The sequence below is a fragment of the Empidonax traillii genome, unplaced genomic scaffold (genome assembly GCF_003031625.1).
Source record: "Empidonax traillii isolate 1590-97213 ecotype Southwest subspecies unplaced genomic scaffold, ASM303162v1 scaffold745:size721762, whole genome shotgun sequence".
NCBI lineage: Eukaryota > Metazoa > Chordata > Aves > Passeriformes > Tyrannidae > Empidonax > Empidonax traillii.
In genome coordinates, this window is record NW_020955938.1 from 474,305 (window position 1) to 492,237 (window position 17,933).

The 17,933-nt window shown below is 54.5% G+C and overlaps 1 protein-coding gene across 2 annotated transcripts; it reads right to left on the reverse strand.

Moving 5' to 3' along the window:
• Window positions 1-1,532: 1,532 nt before the first annotated feature.
• On the reverse strand, window positions 1,533-15,412 carry ELOVL1 (ELOVL fatty acid elongase 1). 2 transcript variants are annotated; one of them, XM_027900663.1, is made up of 8 exons: window positions 15,356-15,412; window positions 5,267-5,328; window positions 4,662-4,852; window positions 4,420-4,500; window positions 4,151-4,207; window positions 3,715-3,820; window positions 3,416-3,552; window positions 1,533-2,996 (listed from the first exon to the last, which is right to left on the reverse strand). In XM_027900663.1, exons 2-8 carry the CDS (start codon window positions 5,310-5,312, stop codon window positions 2,742-2,744), a joined length of 873 nt encoding a protein of 290 aa, XP_027756464.1. In that variant the 5' UTR covers window positions 5,313-5,328; window positions 15,356-15,412; the 3' UTR covers window positions 1,533-2,741. The 2 variants fall into 2 exon arrangements, with proteins under 2 accessions (XP_027756464.1, XP_027756465.1); XM_027900664.1 differs by lacking the exon at window positions 15,356-15,412 and adding an exon at window positions 14,474-14,549.
• Between the last annotated feature and the right edge of the window lie 2,521 nt (window positions 15,413-17,933).

A 17,933-nucleotide genomic window follows, 5' to 3' on the forward strand; every position in this document is an offset into this window, starting at 1 on the left:
CTCTTTGGCCCATACTGGTCCTGCTGCCCCGGAGTGAGGAGGAGCAGAGGAAGGAGCTGGGCACTGATCCAGCAGGCCCAGTAAACACAACCCTATAAGGTGTGAATTCAGTTCACAGCATGACAGCATATTAATTACCAAGTGCCATGGCCAGCCCATAGAAGAGCACAGCTAACAGGAACAATTGGAGGAAGGGAGAGCAGAGCCACATGGAGGGAACAGCCCATTCTAAAATACCAAGCATAAGTAGTTTAAAGTATTGTTACTATTTTGGGCAAAAGCAAAGACAGTCCTTGTCTTTGCCAAGAGCCAACTGGAGAATAGAAGGAGGCTTGACAGGAAAAGGTCCATCCCAGCTGGACCATCAACGACAGCTCCTGAAGTGGTGACCTCTGAGCACTGAACTAACGTTACACACCACTTCAACACGGACCAGAACAAGCTTTCGTGCAAGTCCTTGTTCGCAGAGAAGCAGCAACACTGGGAGAACACCACACAGTGCAGCAGCCAAATCCCAGTTTACGGCTTCACACATACAAGGGCACTGAGGCCTGTAAAACAGGGTGATGCCATGTGCAGTTCAGGCATATTAGTCACACCAGTTCAGGTCAGTTGAAGATGCTTTCCTACACGCTTCAGAGCACGGCCTTGAGGTGTACGGCAGCCCAGGAAAGATCAGCAGAGCTTCCTCTCACACCAAGCCCTGCTCCAGGGCTTTGGCTGGACATCCACTAAAGCCCTCCCACCCAACAGCCAAGCCCACAGTGAAACTCAGCGTCTGGAGGCCGCTGCTCTAACACGTTCCAGCCAGCCACAAGCTGCCCAGCCAGAACCCACTCCTCTTCCCAGGCCTGAGTCAGCACCCAGGTTGCCCTCTGTGCCCAGGAGGGCCCCACTCACAGGGTGATGGGAAGGCAGCCCAGCACCCCAACAGCACTGAAGGGACACCTGAATGAGACAACAGTGGAGAAAACAGAGCCCAGCCAGGCGGGATGCACTTCTGCAGCAAGAGTAAGGCAGCAACAATATAACCCTCCCTCTGACCACCCTGAGAAACACTCCACACAGATCCATGCTGCAGAGGCATTCACAGATGGCAGCAGTTTTCGCTTCAGCAGAGGCAGAAAGCAACAAACTGCTGTTTCCCAATCACTCAAGTTCCCAGAGTCTCTGTTCCCTGCTCTACCATACCTCAGCTCCCCAGGATTTCTGAAAAGCAGCAGCTTCTCGTGGGCAGGTGGCCCAGTGCCCAGCCCTCACCCACACTCCACCCCAGCCATTCTTTGACAGGGTGGAGTCACTTTCACAACAGAAGCCTTGACACACTTCCTGCCCTGAGCACTGCTCTACCAAAACACTTGGAAACAATCTGCCATCTGCTTCATCAGCACACAGCTATCACTCTCTCCCCCAACACACAAACCTGCTACACCAGCTGCTTCTCCCAGCCCTGCCTCCAACCACACTGGGCAGGACCAAGCACCTGGAACAGCTTCTGTGTACAATGAGCCAAGAAAACAAGAGGACAGAGCCATTTCTCCTTCTGCCTGTTTATTTGTGATAGAAGAGCAGCCCAATCTGACAGGGCCTGGCTCCTTCACCTCATCCTCAAGGCCATCAGCATGTTTTGGTTACAGCCAGAGTAGGTGACAGGCACCAGGCCCAGGAGAGCTGCTGCACTGCCCTGCTGTAGGGCAGAGTACACCTTCACCCAGGCCCACTCAGATCCAAAGAGGCAAGAGGTGCTCACTGTTACACCACAGCAGGGCGTGCTACAACCACCCTCTGGTGTGCTCACGCTAGGCCAGAGCAGGGCTGGTCCCAAGCAGCAGAGCCCAGGAGCTGATTCTAAGGGGCACTTATTGCTCAAGTCTTGAATTTACAGGAATGGAAGTGGTCCAAGACCAGACCGAGCTTGGTCTCCCCCACTCTGGAGCAAGCCACCAGCTGCCATAGAGGATCAGGTTAAGTGTGGCTAAAAGCACACACTGAGCACCCAGCCCAGGCACAGAAAGGCACAGCAACCTGGGCTTATCACGTGGGGGAAGCCTTTTCAGGATGTCACAGCCCCTGCTATGTACTTAGGCACAGGGCATGTGTACTGTACTGGGCAGGTCTGGGCCCTCAAGTCCCATATGCACTGCCCCTACACTCTCCACAGCCACACCTGGGCACAGATGTGCCAGAGCAGGACCCCCCAGCTGGGCACACAGGGACATGCAGCACTGTGGCACGGCACAAAGTGGCACAAGGCATGGTAGAGCAGGAGCACTCACACTTGAGCTGGCAGTGGCAAGCAGCCAGGGACAAATCTGCTCATCCACACAGGCTCTTGTGAGACAGGGAAGAGGAGAGGGCACCAGGACAGGAAGTGGTCTCTTCTTTTGGTCCTACTCAGAAGGAAACGGCCCCTAAGGCAGAAGGGCCAGATGTAGGCACTTGGGGGAAGTTCCTTTGGAAACACTGGAATGGGACTGCAGCCCCACAGCTGTGATGCAGGCAGCTGCCTCTCTGCTCAGCAACACTGAGAAACAGCACAAGCCCTCCCCGGAGCAGGAGAAGTGGCCCGTGGCTGCTCAGAGCAGAGGGGCTGGGCATGCAGACAGAGGACAGCAGGGCTGGGCACAGGGGTACAACAGTCTGTAGGCACTTGACTTGGCTAGTGGCACCCAGGGACAGAGGGACAGGTCCCAGCTGCCTCTGCCCCGGGGCTCTCATTGGCTCTGGGAGCGCTTTGCCCTCTAGTTGGCTTTGACCTTGCCGTTGGTGACAGTGCCATTTTCATGGATGCTGCTGCCGTTGTGCTGGGCTGCTTGCTGGGCCACCCTGGGCAACCGTTTGCCCTTGGTGTAGGACTGGTACCAAAAGTTGGAGAAGAGGATGAAGAAGATGGTCCCATAAATCCAGATAAGGTGGATGAAGATGGGGAACTGGTACTGGCAGTTGGGCATGAAGTAATACTGGGAGATGTGGACGGAGACAATCACAAACTGTGCCTGGGAGCAAGGCAGAGCAAGAACAAGTTATCCATGGGAGCAGGGTCAAGGAAACCACAAGAGACTTATTTCTACATGAAACCCACAGGCTCCTTTCCCACTCTGAAGTAGAGGTCCTTATGGAGAGAGAGGTATAGTCAGCAGCAGCTGGAAGAGGCAGGCAGAAGTCTCAGGGCCTCTCCCCCTCCCAACGAGGCTGCAGCCCCAGGGGCAGCAGGCTGAGCAGCACTCACACACTAACCAGGCTGGTAGGGCTATCAGAGGCCCACACTGGGCCAGGGCTGCTAGAAGCTCAGTGATATACTGCAGAGGAGACAACTACAGCTGCTGGCACTGCCTTTCAAATGCACAAGGGCTGGCCTGTCCCCCACAACACAGACTGCAGCACATGCCCTGGATGCTCCCCTGCACAGACTCACCAGCTGGATGGCCGTGATGTGTTTCTTCCACCACAGGTACTTCTGAAAGGCAGGTCCTGCTGCTGAGAGCCCGTAGTAGAAGTACATGACAACATGCACCATGGAATTGATCATGGCATGGAATGAGCCCATTCCCCCTGTTAAGACAGACTTCCATTAGGGCAAGTCAATACTCCACAGCAATCAGCACCACCATAGGGAGCTCTAAGAGCCCAGCAGGGCCAAAAACCCTTTCTCAGCATGCTGGGGTAACCCCACGCTTTCCCCCAAGCCACGCACCCAGACAGTTTCCATCTTACCTGGACCAAACTTTGCTCCCCACCACCAGCTCCATGGCAGAACAGAGTGGTGGAAAAGGTGCAGGAATGTGACCTGTTCATTCTTCTTCCGCAGGACAAAGATCACCTGCAATGAAAGCCCAACAGCATCAAGGACCTGCAGTCCTGGGAGCAGCTACACCAGGCTGGGCCACTAATTCAGTGTCTGATCTCAGGGATGCTTCTCTCCCTCCATGCTCGCTGCCATCACACACTAGGTCACCTCACAGCTTCCAGAGCTGTAGCGTGCCAAGAGTGGCCTCAGCAATATCCCAGAGTGGCCTCTTTGGCAGTGATGTCAAACAGAAGCACTACCAGGTCACACCGGAAGGGCTGCAAAAGCACCTACCCCAAGTACACTGGGTCCAAACCCCCTGCCCAGCAAGCGACAACAAGGCCTTCTCAGTAACTCACTCACCGTGTCTGTCAGTTCGATGAACTTGGAGAAGACAAAGAGCCAAGCAACACTGACCATCTGTAACAGAACAGGTTAACATTAGAGACCCACCTCAGCCTGGACATGTCCAGTGACCACAGGTCTTCACACAGTAACCCCAGAGTTACAGAAACCAAGAGCCAGAGCCTGCAAATCCTCTGCCTTGGGAGAGGCAGATGGCTGTGACCCTGCTTTCCAAACAGAAGCACTAAAGGCCATCCCCACTTGCCAGGAGAGGGATGAGAACTCACCCTGAGGGCCTTGGGGTCCTGCGAGAAGTCCACAGGGTCACATCGCCAGGTGTACCCCGTAAGCCACCCTGCCATCAGGAACTGCAACAAGAGCATCATTGGGGTGAGGCCCAACACATCACCCACTGCACGTCAAGCTCTGCACAGAAGGGCAGAGAACAGCCTGGAAAAGGGCTCCCCATCACCCACGCAGCCTGCACACACTGCTTTATCCGTGCTAGACCAAGCTGCCAACAACTCACCTCATAGACTATGTAAAGTGAGAGTCCCACCAGAAAGAAGTTGTATAGCACCATGAACTTCTTCAGGTTTAAAGGCTTCCTGTTGGCCATTAGCCGGGGACCCAAGGATAGGACAAAGTAGACATATCCCAGAAGGATGCCCATCACAAGGAATGGGGACTGCATCAGTGGATAATCAGCGATGCGGGGGTCTGCGGAAAGAGCCGGGGTGCAGAGCAGTTAGTCCTCACCCCAACCTGCTGCCAGCAATGCCACTGCCAGAGGGGAGGCAAGGACATGGCAATCCTGTTCTCCTAGGACAGGACTGCAGGTAGGGAAGCAGTCTGGGAGCAGAGGCTGGTGAAGACAGCCAGACTCAGCAGGGTATAGCCTGAAGCCACACTGTAGGGCAGCCTGGAGATCCATGAGTGCCCCAGAACAACTTGCACCAGGCCCTGAGGCAAGACAGCCTCATAACAGGCAGCACAAAAACCCCAGAGATGCATCTGTGTAAGGGTAGAGGCAGGATGCAGCCAGACCAGGACTGCTTCAGGGATGACAAACCATCCCTACAGTGCCCGTGGCAGTGAGGCACTACCTTACTGTGGGCAAAGCCAAACACTCACCTGCTTTCTTCATGAAGTCCTGATACATGGTCACAATCCCCTCCATGGTGGTGGCAGTATCTCTGTGGAGAGAGGCACAGCAGATCAGGCAGCTGTTTTCCCAGGAGGGTAGCCTGCAGAGCACAGTCCTGCAGATCAGCAAATTTCAAGCACAGCTTCAGAGGAACAATCATGTGTATCCGGCCAGCACTGCTCTCAGCTGATCACACATCAGCACCCACTTTCCAGCCGAGCCACATGCCCCACACTTCTTGCTGAGCCTGGTCCTGTTTCCCCAGCTCTGCTGGGTGCCCCATCATCCACCACCAGCAGTCCTTCCAAGGCAGGATCCCAACATTACAAGCCAGCTAGCAAAGCTTCCAACCTCAGCACTGTATCTCCAGCTCCTTAATCTTGCTCCTGCTCAAGCAGGGGGCTTGAGCATCATCACCCGCAGCCATCGTGACATTGCCATCAGCCTTGGCACCCCACTCAGCACAAGGGAGATGTGGAGCTGGCCCACACCCTCCACAGAGCAGTGCCTTTATAACCAACCCTGGGCTCCTGCTCCTTGATCCCCACCACAGAAGCAGCATGCCATCGCAGGCAGACCCACTGCATGAGGAAGGAAAGCCATGGGTTCAGAAACAAACATCACTTTCTGGTGTCAAAGTTCCTGGTTTCACATCCTTGCAAAAAAACCCTCCTGGCAAGAAACTAGTACCACATAACCCAGTACCTCAGAAGGTGCATCCTGCTTGGCAATGGCATTTCTACTCCCCTTCCAGATAGCAGAAAGCCACAAGAGAAGGACAGGCTGCAGGGAGAAGAACCGGCACTGCCCACACTTGCTCAGCCTCACTGTGAGCACACACCAGTGATCCAGGCAGAGGCTCTCCAGAAAGGCAGGAAGGGCCCAGGCTCTTACTGCTGCAGGCAAGACTGAAACACCCTCACCCATTTCCCTGTACTCCCCAACCTCTCCCCAGCCCACAGGACACCAGAGCAGCAGGAAGAGGCAGAGCACAGGCACAGCCTCACCTGACTCACCCACCTGCGAGGGAGGCATTCCCCACAGCTGCTACCAGACACTCCACCTACCCCTTCCACCAGAAGGCACACAGGAATCACTGCCCACACACAGGCCTGGGGAAATGGGTGCCCAGTCTCCCCGGGAGGCGTATTGCTGCCTCCACCAGGAATCACACAGCCTCTTCCCAACCAGCAGCCAGCAGGCTGAAGCCAGAGTATCCTTCTTCCCAGTTAGGTCTCAGCTGGGAGTATTCAGCAGCCACTGCCACCTCGAGCCCTTACCAGCCAGCACCAGCATCGCCCCTTCAGCTTCACGGCAAGAGTTAGAGCTCAAAGTCCTCTTGGCTCCAGGTAGGATGGCAGCAGACAACCTGTGCAGTGCTACCGAGCACCTACATGACAGGCACTGCTGGCAGTGATCTTCACAGGGGCCTGGCACACACCGTTCTGGCTTACTGGAGTATTCCCTGCAAATCAGTTTGGTGCAGCAACAACTGTGCCTGCCCAGTCATAGCACCTCATGTCCCTCCGAAATGGGGAGTGCCACCCAACCTCCCTGCAAGAGCGGTGGGGAGGTCTCCTCCTTTACCCTCAACCCCCAAAATATCCTTTCCTCCAAGTAAGGCTCCAGAGCAGCCTGTACAGCCAAGGACAGAGCCCAAGAAGTTTTGCTGTGCTTCACATAAGTTCCTTGTGCCATCCTGGAGGCAGCTGCAGCAACAGGACAAAGCCCTCCCAACCCAAGGTTTCCAGGGGTTTAATACCAAGCAATACTCACTGGTAGTATCACTGTGATACCAGTAATATTTAAGGTCCTGGGCACTGCCAAGATAATCCACTGTCCACATGCAGCAAAGGCCAGCAAAAAGTGCAGCAGGAGCTACGGAATCCTTGAGAGCCACTCACAGCTGCAGCTGTAGGAAACGCAGTAAGTACAAGTCCTGAAAGCTGCTGAGCTTTATGTTGCTTTAATGGCTAAAAGCAAGCTCTGAACTTGTCTGTCTAGTTTCAGCTCTCAACCACTACATACAGCTACACCTTTATTTGCTAGATTGAGGAGCCCTCAAGAGTCAGCTCCCAGCAGAGGTACCTGACTGACTATTCAGGCTCTGTGTTTATCTTATCAAGGTGAGTGAGTCAGCCTTACTACAGGTCCAGGGCAGAGACAAAAATCCTGCAGGGTACTCTCCTGTTTTGGGCAGGCTAGGATGAGGAGATAGTATCAGCCACCTCCGAGCTCAGAGCTGCATCTCACACTGCAGGGAAACACTCCAGCTCAGGCACTACAGATCACTTCGCTGACTTTGATGCCACCAAGGCTCCAGTACCACTGGCCAACGAGGACCCCAGCTTAAAAAAATTTGGGGTCCATGACAGCTATCCACCCCAGCAGTGGGAAAAGCCCATTTCAATCCAGCACGAGCACAGAAGTCCCAACCAGTGCAAACAGCAACAAGCCCCTCTTATTGCTGTGTCTTGTGAAGCACCTCCATCACTCCTACAGCCATATGTGCCCCAGGAAGATGGGAGGCATTGGACTTGTCCTGAACACAAGAACCAAGACTTCTAACAGGGCAGAACTAGCAAAATTATGCTAGAGGCCCTTATGAACAGGACCTATGCATTTTCCACCGCTTCTCTAGGCAGAACAACATCCTGCTAAATTCAGCTAACAGAGCAACCACGTCTCCAGGGAAACCCCAGGTCTTCAGGTCTTTGCAAGAGCTGGCATCCATCCACACTGCCATGCTACACGGTCCTGCACCAGGGAGCAGCCCCAGAGCGCCCTGCCCAGTGAGCAGATGCAGGTATGTCTCACCCTCCTCTGTCCCTCCAGGGGCAGCCACTGGCCTTGGGGTGTTGACAGCTGAGCTGCCAAGTTGTAGGGCAGGCTCAAGGGTTACCTTCACTGAGCAGGGGGATGTGAAGTGCACTGTCCTGCCTGAGCCATGGCTGCTCCATGCCAGCCTTTCTGCTGCAGGCAGGCGTTTTCCAGCTCAGAGCACCAAGTGGCCGGGAACCCAAACTCCCCTCTCACGTCCCCTGTGCAGAACACCAGGACTTGATGTCCCTCTGCACTTTGAGAGGGGTTTACCATCCAGACAGGCATCTGCTCTTACTGCACTCTAGGCTAAGCCACACTTCACACACTGCAGGTGTTCACAGTTCACTGGTTTGATCTGTCCTCTCTGCACATGGGAGACACTTGCTTTCCTCTGGCTCCTCCCAAATCCTGACTCTCTTAGGCAAGGAGCTGGGAGGAAATGAGGAACCCAAAGCTGAGCCTTGAAGAGCTGAAAAGAAGTCAAGCAAACAGGTCTAAGCATCCCCAGTCATCAGGAACCCTAGGGGCCTAAACACACCCTGCACAATATACAGAGACCTTGCAACACATCTTCCACCTCTCAGCAACAGGGAGTCACTTCCCCATCTGAAAAGTTCCCACTATTAGCAAACTAGAGTATCAGGCCATAATCTGTCCAGTAACCAACATCAAGGATTAGGTACTTGCTTACACCAAGCAATGCGCACACTGCTTATTTCCAACAAGCTATACAGCTAATTAGTGCAACTTCAGCAACAACAGCAAGGCCCTTTATGACCAGCCCCAGTCAGACAACAGCACTGTCAGAACCGTGACACTGACAGAGACCAGAGCTCAATGCAGTTAGTTTTGTTAACAGCCTTGCAGGGCACATATCTCCCCGAGCAGCAACCATCTGCAAGCAACAGACTCTGCCACAGACATCCAACATTCCTGCTCCTCAGCACTCGGGTCAGAAATCAGCCCTGTAATAAGCGTGAAAGTAAGCACCCTTATCTCCCCACTAGTTTAATTAAAGGTAGCACCAAAACAGTCTGGTAGGTGGCCACAGAGCTGCCACCCCAGGGAGAGCTGGCACAGGGCCCTTGCTGAACTGGCTAAAGCAGGCCTGGCCCCTCTGGGGCGCCCAAGGGAGTAGTAGCCCTCAAAGGTCAGGAGATAATCAGTTGGCCAGATGTGAAACCAACTCACACCCCCTGACCTGCAAGACGGCATCGAGGCTTGCTGCCTGATGCAGCTCTGAGCTCCACAACCTTTTAGGAAAAGGCATCTTTCTCTCCCAGCTCCCCATCATAAGCACCAGGAACTTGTGGTTCAGAAGCACCTGCCAGCAGCTGCTGCTGCAGAAGAGTGGGACTGACCAAGCCAGGCTCTGGTAGCAGCAGAGCGGGCCCAGACAGGGCTGTGTACTGCAGACACAAGGCTGGCACCTCAAGCCATCAGCAAGAGCTGACAGTCATAGCTCCACAAGCTTTCCTAACTTGGTGCACAAGAGAATCCTGCAAGATTGGGAACACAAAACCATATCTGCCCTGAACAACACATGAGCAGCAAGGCAGTCGGAGCAAGACAAGAGAGGAAAGTAGCCCAGACAGCCATAACCTGCCAACCCTTGTTCTTTATCAACCCTGCAGTGGGATCAGTCTAAGACTGAAGTTTACAGGGAAGCACAGAAAACTGAATTTGGATCTCCTGTGTCTGCCACTCTGTGCCCAGGTAAAAGGCAGGGGGCCTGTAACCAGGCAGTGCACACTTGCTTCACACACAGCATCTCAGGACAGCAGCACAAGCACGAGCAGCAGAGAGCACTCAACAGGAGAGCTGTGTTCAAGTACACCTGCATTACTGCTAATGATTTCAGCCATTCCCTGAAGACTCGGTTAAGGTAGTGTTGTCCACATACTCCTAAAGTCATGTTTTTCTCTCAAAAGCAGTCACAGCCTGAAGAGATGCCTGGCGCCAACTCGCAGGGCACAGAAGGCGAGTCTAGCAGGAGAGAAGGAGTTTCTGTGTTTCGAGTGTGGAAAGCCATACCAACCAACTAGGCCAAAGCAGGAAAGCAGCTCTCCTCAGCTCTGAGGGCTTGGGACAGACTCGATCAGAGTTTGAGAACAACCAGTCCCAGAACTCAGTCCACAACATAACTAGAACGTCTGCACAGAAACTTCATGCTAACACCACCAGATAGGTTTTCCTACTTGAATCACATCCATTTGTCACTTCCTCTGGCTGACCTAACTTCACGCTGAGTGTCAAAGGACATGGCTAACAGCCCAGTACCATTTGCTCTGAAGTCCCCAGAGGAGGTCTGTGGGGATAAGGGATGAAAACTCTCAAACCCACGATACATAACAGCTCTTGCAAGAGCTGCCACATTGCAACTGCCGCAGGAGTCAACGCTGGCTGGGTGCTGCTCCTGGCACGCTGGATCCAAGTGGCAGAAAGTGGCCTGCCTGAAGTGGAGCAGTTTCCCCATCTTCACCCAGTGTGTGTTAATACCCTATCACTATCTCACGCGGCACCTGTAAACCCCGAGGCCTTTGGACAGCATCCTACAAACAGATTAAGCTCTCCCCTTCCCATGCTCACTGGAAGCAGGGAAAGCAAGAGGAGACTCCCAGGTTAACAGGCAAGCTCTGCAGAGCCTGGGCAGTCAGTGTGGCACCTCACAAGCTTTTAGGGAAAGGGAGACACCCATCGCATCAGGTACTGGTAATCTTGTACAAAAACCACGGCAGGTAATCAGACTTCAAGGTCCCACAAGAGCATTCATTACAGTAAAAGGTCTGTATGCACAGCACAGTTTTTTCAGGGACAGCACCTCCTCAAGTTGTTAAGAATAGGCTTACTAATTATCACATTCAGAGCTATTGGCTGCATATTCAAGGAGCTGGTATCAGTAGAGATGACAGCAGGCAGGGAAAAAGCAGAGGAAAAGCAACATTAAGCAGAAAGTGTGACACTGCAAGTAGCAAAGGAGTAAAGTAGTAAAGGAACAAAAGAAACAGAGTTAGATACCTACATAAGAGGAAAATAAGGTATTTCCTTTCTGAGCTAACCATATTGATCTATGTCTACTCCCTCATGCAGCACCAGCTGAAGGGAGAAGAAGGTAGAGATACCCTCTCTGAAGTGGTGGCATCCAGCAGCCCCTCAGGGTGCACAGAGAGCACACTCAGGAAGGACAGAACTAGGCAGGTGACAGAGCAGGGCAGGCAGGACGAGACCAAGCAATGCCAGCTTCTCACACCTGCATCTAAAAACAGGTCAAGCCTTCTCTACCCCTCCAGCAAAGGAACAGAGTACCCCGATACAGAGATGGGACAGGCTGTAACCACAGCAATCATCACTGTGTTTCATCATCATGCAAATGCCTCAATAAAAGGCTTCACCTCCGTTCTCACAACAGTGGCTGTAATCATGACACAGAAATGATTACTGTGCTCTGCCCCATTCAGGCCTGTGCCTTAATTAGACAGCCCCACCAAGACAAGATGGACATTAAAAGTCTACAAAGCAAGATGCAGAAAGGAAAGACTCACAAAGCTTTATCTGGACTTTTTAAGAAGCCAAAGTGTGAACTTAGAGACACTTCTCAAATGAAACAAGGGGTCACTGCCTGGAACTCACCATGACATCAGCTTTAGGCCCCTGTACCCTCCACACCAGGAAGGCAGTTCAGCCACACAATCGCCTTTTAACAAGAGAAAGAGATGTTTTCTGGCAGTATGGCAGATATTGGACTCCAGCAGCACAGTATGTGCACCTAGAACCCAACAAGCATAAGGCTTACTAGAGACCACCTTTAAGAAGGTTCCAGCCATTTAAGTACAAAAAAATGAAGCACGAGGCATGATGATCTCAATACAGGCACAGATGGACCACTCAAAGTCAAGGTTGTTGCTTCTACTGCTGGTCCTGTACAGACAGGGAAAGCCTCTTAGGGTTAAGTAGAAACAGCATGAGTTATAAATCTGTGAGTGTACAGAGCACTATTAACAAACGATGAGAGCAAAGCTAGCTGGTCTGAGCCACAGGGTAAGAGCACTCCTGGTGCAGCTGGAGAACTTGCTGCCAGTGACAGCTTACCACCTTGATCCATCCCACAGGGAAGAAGCAACCAGAAATTAAAAACCCCATGAGACACTAAGGGAAATCAAGAACCATCAGACCCAGTTACCACCTCCACCATCCTCAAGCCACTGAAGGCTCAGATAGCATGCAGACACAGGTCTGATGGTGAGGAGCGGGCTGTGGCAGCTGCAACTTGTCATCTCCGAGCAACAGCAGCCCCACAACTCCTGCAGGGAAGAGTCCTGGCTCCTGGGGACCGTCTCCTCCCTTTAGGAGCCCAAGCTGCCTCACCTGTTTGACTGGCAAGAACCAGACTTTCCAGCCCAAGTACTCCCACCATCTGTCCAACACAGAAGCACGGAAACACAGAGCATCTCTTGGGCCATCACAGGTACCACTCCCTGTGTGTCTCTCCTGTGAGCTCCCTAGAGGAAGGATCTCAGGCTGAGTGTTGACAGTGCTGTAATCTCAGCAGAGAAGAGGAAAGCACTCGCTTGTAAGCTTCAAGGACAGTGCCAAGCCAAGTATGCAGCAATGTACCTGCTTCTGACACCAGCTTTGGAGGTGCCTCAGGAACCTCTCTTTCTCCACCAGAAGAGAAAGGAGACACTATGCACCTTCAGCAAGCTCACTTATTTTCACCTCTAATGTGTAGTGAGAGACAGCTCTAGGCCAGAGTGAGCTTTCACTCCCCTAGTTTTAACAGCACTTTCTCTCATTTTACATTTCTGCCCTGAGGGACCACAGAATCCCCCCAATCCAACAGACTTTCAGGAAACAGGAGTGAGAATAAAACACAGGGCAGGACTGCAGAGGCCCAGGCTGTGTGGGTGACATGGCTTAATCCCCACAGCGAGATGCAGCAAGTACATGCTGCAACAGCTGTCATCACTGCTGTTGCTCACAGGAACAGGTTGTTACGAGCAGCTCACACCCATGAGCTAGAGGGGCTTCCTAGGGAAGAGATAAGACACGGCAGTGTCAGTCAAGCCTTGAGGGCTCAGCCAGCTGTTGGACTCTCTAAGCCATCCTCAAGAAGCTGCCCGGCAGGTCTGGTGGGAAGGTCAGCTCCAGCCAGCCAGGAATCTGCCCCGGCTGCATTCTGGCAGAAGAGAAGGTGGTCAATTTGGGACAGCACCGCAGGAGAGATGCACTGCTGCACAGGCAATCCTGGCCTCCAAGAGGGGAATAGATGCTCTAAGGAAATGCACTAGCAGGTAAAGCATCCTGTGTTACTTCATGCTGCCCACTGAGCACAGGAAGGGGTATTCACCCCACTTCTTCCTGCCTTTAGGACTCCAGAACCAAGGTGGTCAGTCACAGGGAAAGCATCTGACAGCTCCCCTGTGGGAAGCAGCCCAGGCACCGAGGCACAGACTGCAACCCCCAAAGCTTCCCCGCATGTTGCAATGCCAATTTATACAGCCTCGTTAGTCTGTTATAAGACCAAAAAGAAGCAGCTTTCCCAACTGCCTCCTCGTTACAACAGAGGAAGAAGCCCATGTAAGAGACCTATAGCCAGTGGTTATTAAGCCTGAGGTTATCCACCAAGTGAAGACCACTGAGCATGGCCACACCAGTGCGAGAGGACCCCGCAGCCAGGGGACTGCTGCCACCAGGAGGGTGACAGTGACCTCCTCCTCCTCTTGCCACCGCGTTCCAGAGCGAGGGCCAGCGGGAGGCCAAGCACCTACACGAGCCGGCACTCAAAGCTGACATTGTGTCGCAGCGGCGGGGGAGGCCTGGTACTGCCACCCTGCCCGGAGGAGGAGGGAAGAGCCATCTCAATGGTTACATTGATGCCGAGGGCTGGGCACAAGAGAGCTCCCCGGCCGCCGGGGGCTGCTCTCGCCCCGCTGCAGCGAAGCCCCAGCAGAGCAGAGCCCTCCTGGGGCTGCCCGGCGTACCAGCAGCTCCGAGCCGGGAGCGCCCCGCTCGGCCCCGGCACAGGCCCCACCGGCCCCCCCCGCCCGGGCGGCTCCCGGCCCGGCTCGGGTGTGGCGCGGCCGGGCCCGGAAGCGGAGCCGAGGCCCAGCGGGGCCTGCGCGGCCGGCAAGGGCCGCTGCGGGCCCGGGGAGGCCCCGCGTGTGGGGAGGGGGCTCGGCCACCTTCAGGCGAGCCCCGCGGGCCGCTCCGCCGCCTGTGGGGTCGCGGCACAGCCCCCGCCGAAGCGCCAACGCGGCGGTGCCGATCCCGGCCCCGAGAGGCCGCGCAGTTGCCGGTCCCTGAGCCGGGGAGCGAGAGAACCCCCGGGCTCGGGCAACCGGCCGGACCCGGCACGGCCGCCGGGCACAGCCCTGCCGGGACAGGGGCCGCTGTTTGTGCCCCGGCACAGAACAGCGCCGAGGACCGTCCTTCCTCCCGGCCGGCCGGGAAAGCATCCCAACCCCGCGCAGAGCAGGCGGCCCTGCCCCAGGGAGGGAATTAACTGCACCCTTCCCTGGCACCATGGGGGGAGCGCTGGGGCAGTGGCACCAGGCTGTGAGCCAGGGAGCAGCGCAGCTCCTCACAGCGTCAGGACCCAGCTGCTTTAAAAAAAAAAAAAATACACTTCAGCAACTCAGCTCGAACTCCACTTGTCTCCCTCCTTCTGGCACGGCCAGGTTCGCACACCTCTGCGCTGCCACGAGGACTCACATCGCCACTATGGGCACCCCTCTCGCCAGGAGGGTGACAGCCTCCGCTGGTGGCAGCCGCACCCAGCGTGGTCACCCCATGTCACAACATCCACCCCACCCATCAGGCCACGGCCTCCCCCACCGCGCTCCCCCCACGCCTGTGGTGAGGGGACACCACCCACCTCCTCCCGGCACACAGAACATCCCAGCCGACGGGCACACGAACGCACACGCAGCCTCCTCCAGCAGCCTGGTCAGCAGGTGCCAAGCCAGCGCATGACCTCCCCGCGGCAGGGCCCACCTACCCCGGCAGCAAAGCTTCACCCCCAAAGCAGCTGAACCCAGCTAAGGCCTTCCCAGCACCCAAAGTCCCCCCGGCACAGCCCAACAGCCAGCCCAGACTCGCCAACCCCGGATACCTTCACCCAAACTGCCCCCTCCCAAACACCCTAAGGGACCTCCGGGACAGCCCGGGCACCCCCGGCCCACCGCCACCGGACGGTGCTGGGCCCCGCGCCCTCCGCCCCACGTGCCCGCGGCCCGGTGCTCGCCCGCACTCACCGCCGGCCGCACCCCACTCTGCCGCCGCCACGGCCGCCCCCACCATTAAACCAAGGGGCCACGCCCCCCTCGCAGCTGCCCATTGGTCGAGGGGGGCAGAGCTCCGCCCCCGAGGCAGCCGCGGCCAATCGGTGCGGCCGCCGCGTCCCGCCCGGCCCGTGGCCACGCCCAGGCCGCGCGGGCGCCGCCTGAGGGAGAGCGGGGGGAGAGGGAAGGGGACAGGGATGGGGATGGGGACAGGAATGGGGACAGGGAAAGGGATGGGGAAAGGACCCGGTGTGGGCACGGGCAGGGTGGGGTGCGCAGGGCCGGCTCGAAGGTGGTGGTGACGGCGTGGGGGAGGCCAATACGGGTCCATCAACAGGTGTCTCGTTTTCTCCCCCAGAGACACCTCAGCAGCCACCGCGAGCGTTTGGGAACGCAGGACAGGAGGACACCCCGGAGACCCCGGCTCCGTTTCCAGCACCTTCATCCTATGGTGTCCTCACAGCCACGCCGAGCCGCATCCTAAAAAAGTGGCCGGGCCTCGGCTCGTGCTCGTCTGGTCTGAAGGCGTTTTCGGAGCTCGCTACTCTAATTGTTGGGAATCATCTTCTCATTTCCAGCTTAATTGGATGCACGGCTGGTTAATATCCATTTTGCTCCTGTGCCAACGCTGTAATTTATCTCTCATAGCTCCTGCCGTGGTGTTTACGCTGCAGTGTATTTGGAGACGGCAATCATCTCCCTCTCAGCCATTACATGGAAGACTAAACAAGTTTTTCCAGCATTTTCCTGCTAGCCTGCCTGTCCCTGCACCTAATGCCATGGTAGCTCTTTTGACTGGGCTGCTGCTCAAGGCTCCTCTCCTGAAAACGGGGGGCCAGGAGCAGTTGCAGACTTTGTGCTCATCTAGTTAAGAATTTCCCAGCTGGACACAGCCAGGGTTGCATTTGCCCTTCACAGTCCCATTTTGCAGTGGCAGCTCAGTGTCACTCTATGGTTGGTTATTCCTGTGATTTCTCATCTTCAGATGCTTGCAGCTCACAAAGTCCCCAAAATGCAGTAAAGAACTGCACTTCTGGTGACTTTTATGCTTTTTTTTGTTGTTGTTGTTGTTCTTGGCTCTACAGCATTCTTTTACATTCCCCTACGCTGCTAACACACCACATTTTGACTTCATCAGTTGCACCTAATATTTGTGCCAGTCAATCCTTAAGGAAATAAATTGATCAAAACATGCACAAGTACCTCAGTAGTAATCTTCTGTGTGTCCTGATTTGCTCCCTTCCCTAGGCTCTGCTTTTATCTTGACCTTAACCACTCCTTCCTACATGAAATTCCTGTGCTTATTTCTGCCTCAACATCTACCGAGGTTCCCAACTGGTCCCAAGGTTCACAGCTGTTTCACTGCAGTCCCTGCAGGAACTATAGCTTTATAGAAAGGTTGGGGGGTTGTGGGTCTTTTTAACTATTAGGTTAGTCAGACATAATAAACTTTTATTTTATCCCCCATTTCCTGTCCGTGTGCTATGTTACTCTTTAACTGGATACTGTTAACATCAGACTGGCAGGGCTTCAGCTTTCTGGATCACTTTTTCTCCCTTGTTAAGTACAGGGTTAGGTCTTGTTTGCTATTCTTCACTTCTTTTTCTTTTTTTGCCCTCCTTTTATTTTGCACCATTTCTCTATTTTTAGTTGACCTGTGGTATAATTCAGTGGAAATCTTGCTGTGTAGTTTGTCACGAAATTAGAGATCACCAGTGGATTCCTTCACACTCCCTAGGACTAGATCCTTTTCCACCTTGTATCCCAGATCTCATAGCTTTCTCCAAGCATTCCTTCTTCTCCTCTGGATCCACCCGTGCCGGCAGGCTTGTCAGGCTCTAACAGTGAGCCCCAAATTGCACAGCCCAGCCTCTTCCTGCTATTGGAATAAATTTCCAGGTCACTCTCTTTCTTCTGCTCTGAATGCAATTTCTTTCTCCTCTCTTAGTCCTGGGCTCTACTTCCCTGTTGTGTCTGCCATCTCCTCCATTATTCCTGTGTGGTATTTGCTCATTAGTTTTCCCTCGCTACTGCATCTTCTGTTTCTCTCCTCGGTTCTCCAACACATCAAACAGATTTTACCATTTTATTTCTCCTCCAGCGGTCAGTTCTGCTTTTCATGCTCGCTGGCTTTGATGGGTTACCTTTGTCTGTGTGTTGGCCTTTCTTTACTTCTCATGCTCAGCAGGAGTCTGCAGTTCCTCAGAGTTCCCCCTTCCCACCATATCCCTGGAGCTGCAGCAGCCTGGGCAGGAGTTTCAGCTGGAGCCAGGACCCTGCTCTGCCAGAGCACCCTGGCTGCAGGCAAATGGATCCGGCAGCTCCTGTTCGAGGGAGTGATGCAGGATCCCCCTCCTAACCCTTGGGGACAGGCCTCCAGCAAGGACCTGACTAATCTGCATGTTGTGCATCCAGGTTCCTGCCTTCCAGCCTCTCTGGAAGCAGGGTAGCACAAGCACACATAGCAAGGAAAAACCCTCAAAAGTAAGGGAGGCGAGGGAGACAAGGCCAGATGTTCCCAAAGTGTCTGGAGAAAGACTTTCATAAATGG

What these genes read in the sequence shown, in the direction of transcription:
- ELOVL1 (XM_027900663.1), bottom strand. Translation starts at nt 5,312, where the DNA reads ATGGAGGGGATTGTGACCATGTATCAGGACTTCATGAAGAAAGCAG. An exon ending in GGACTTCATGAAGAAAGCAG is followed by an intron (nt 4,853 to 5,266) that starts GTGAGTGTTTGG and finishes CTCTTTCCGCAG; the next exon opens with ACCCCCGCATCGCTGATTAT. An exon ending in AGGACCCCAAGGCCCTCAGG is followed by an intron (nt 4,208 to 4,419) that starts GTGAGTTCTCAT and finishes GTTCTGTTACAG; the next exon opens with ATGGTCAGTGTTGCTTGGCT.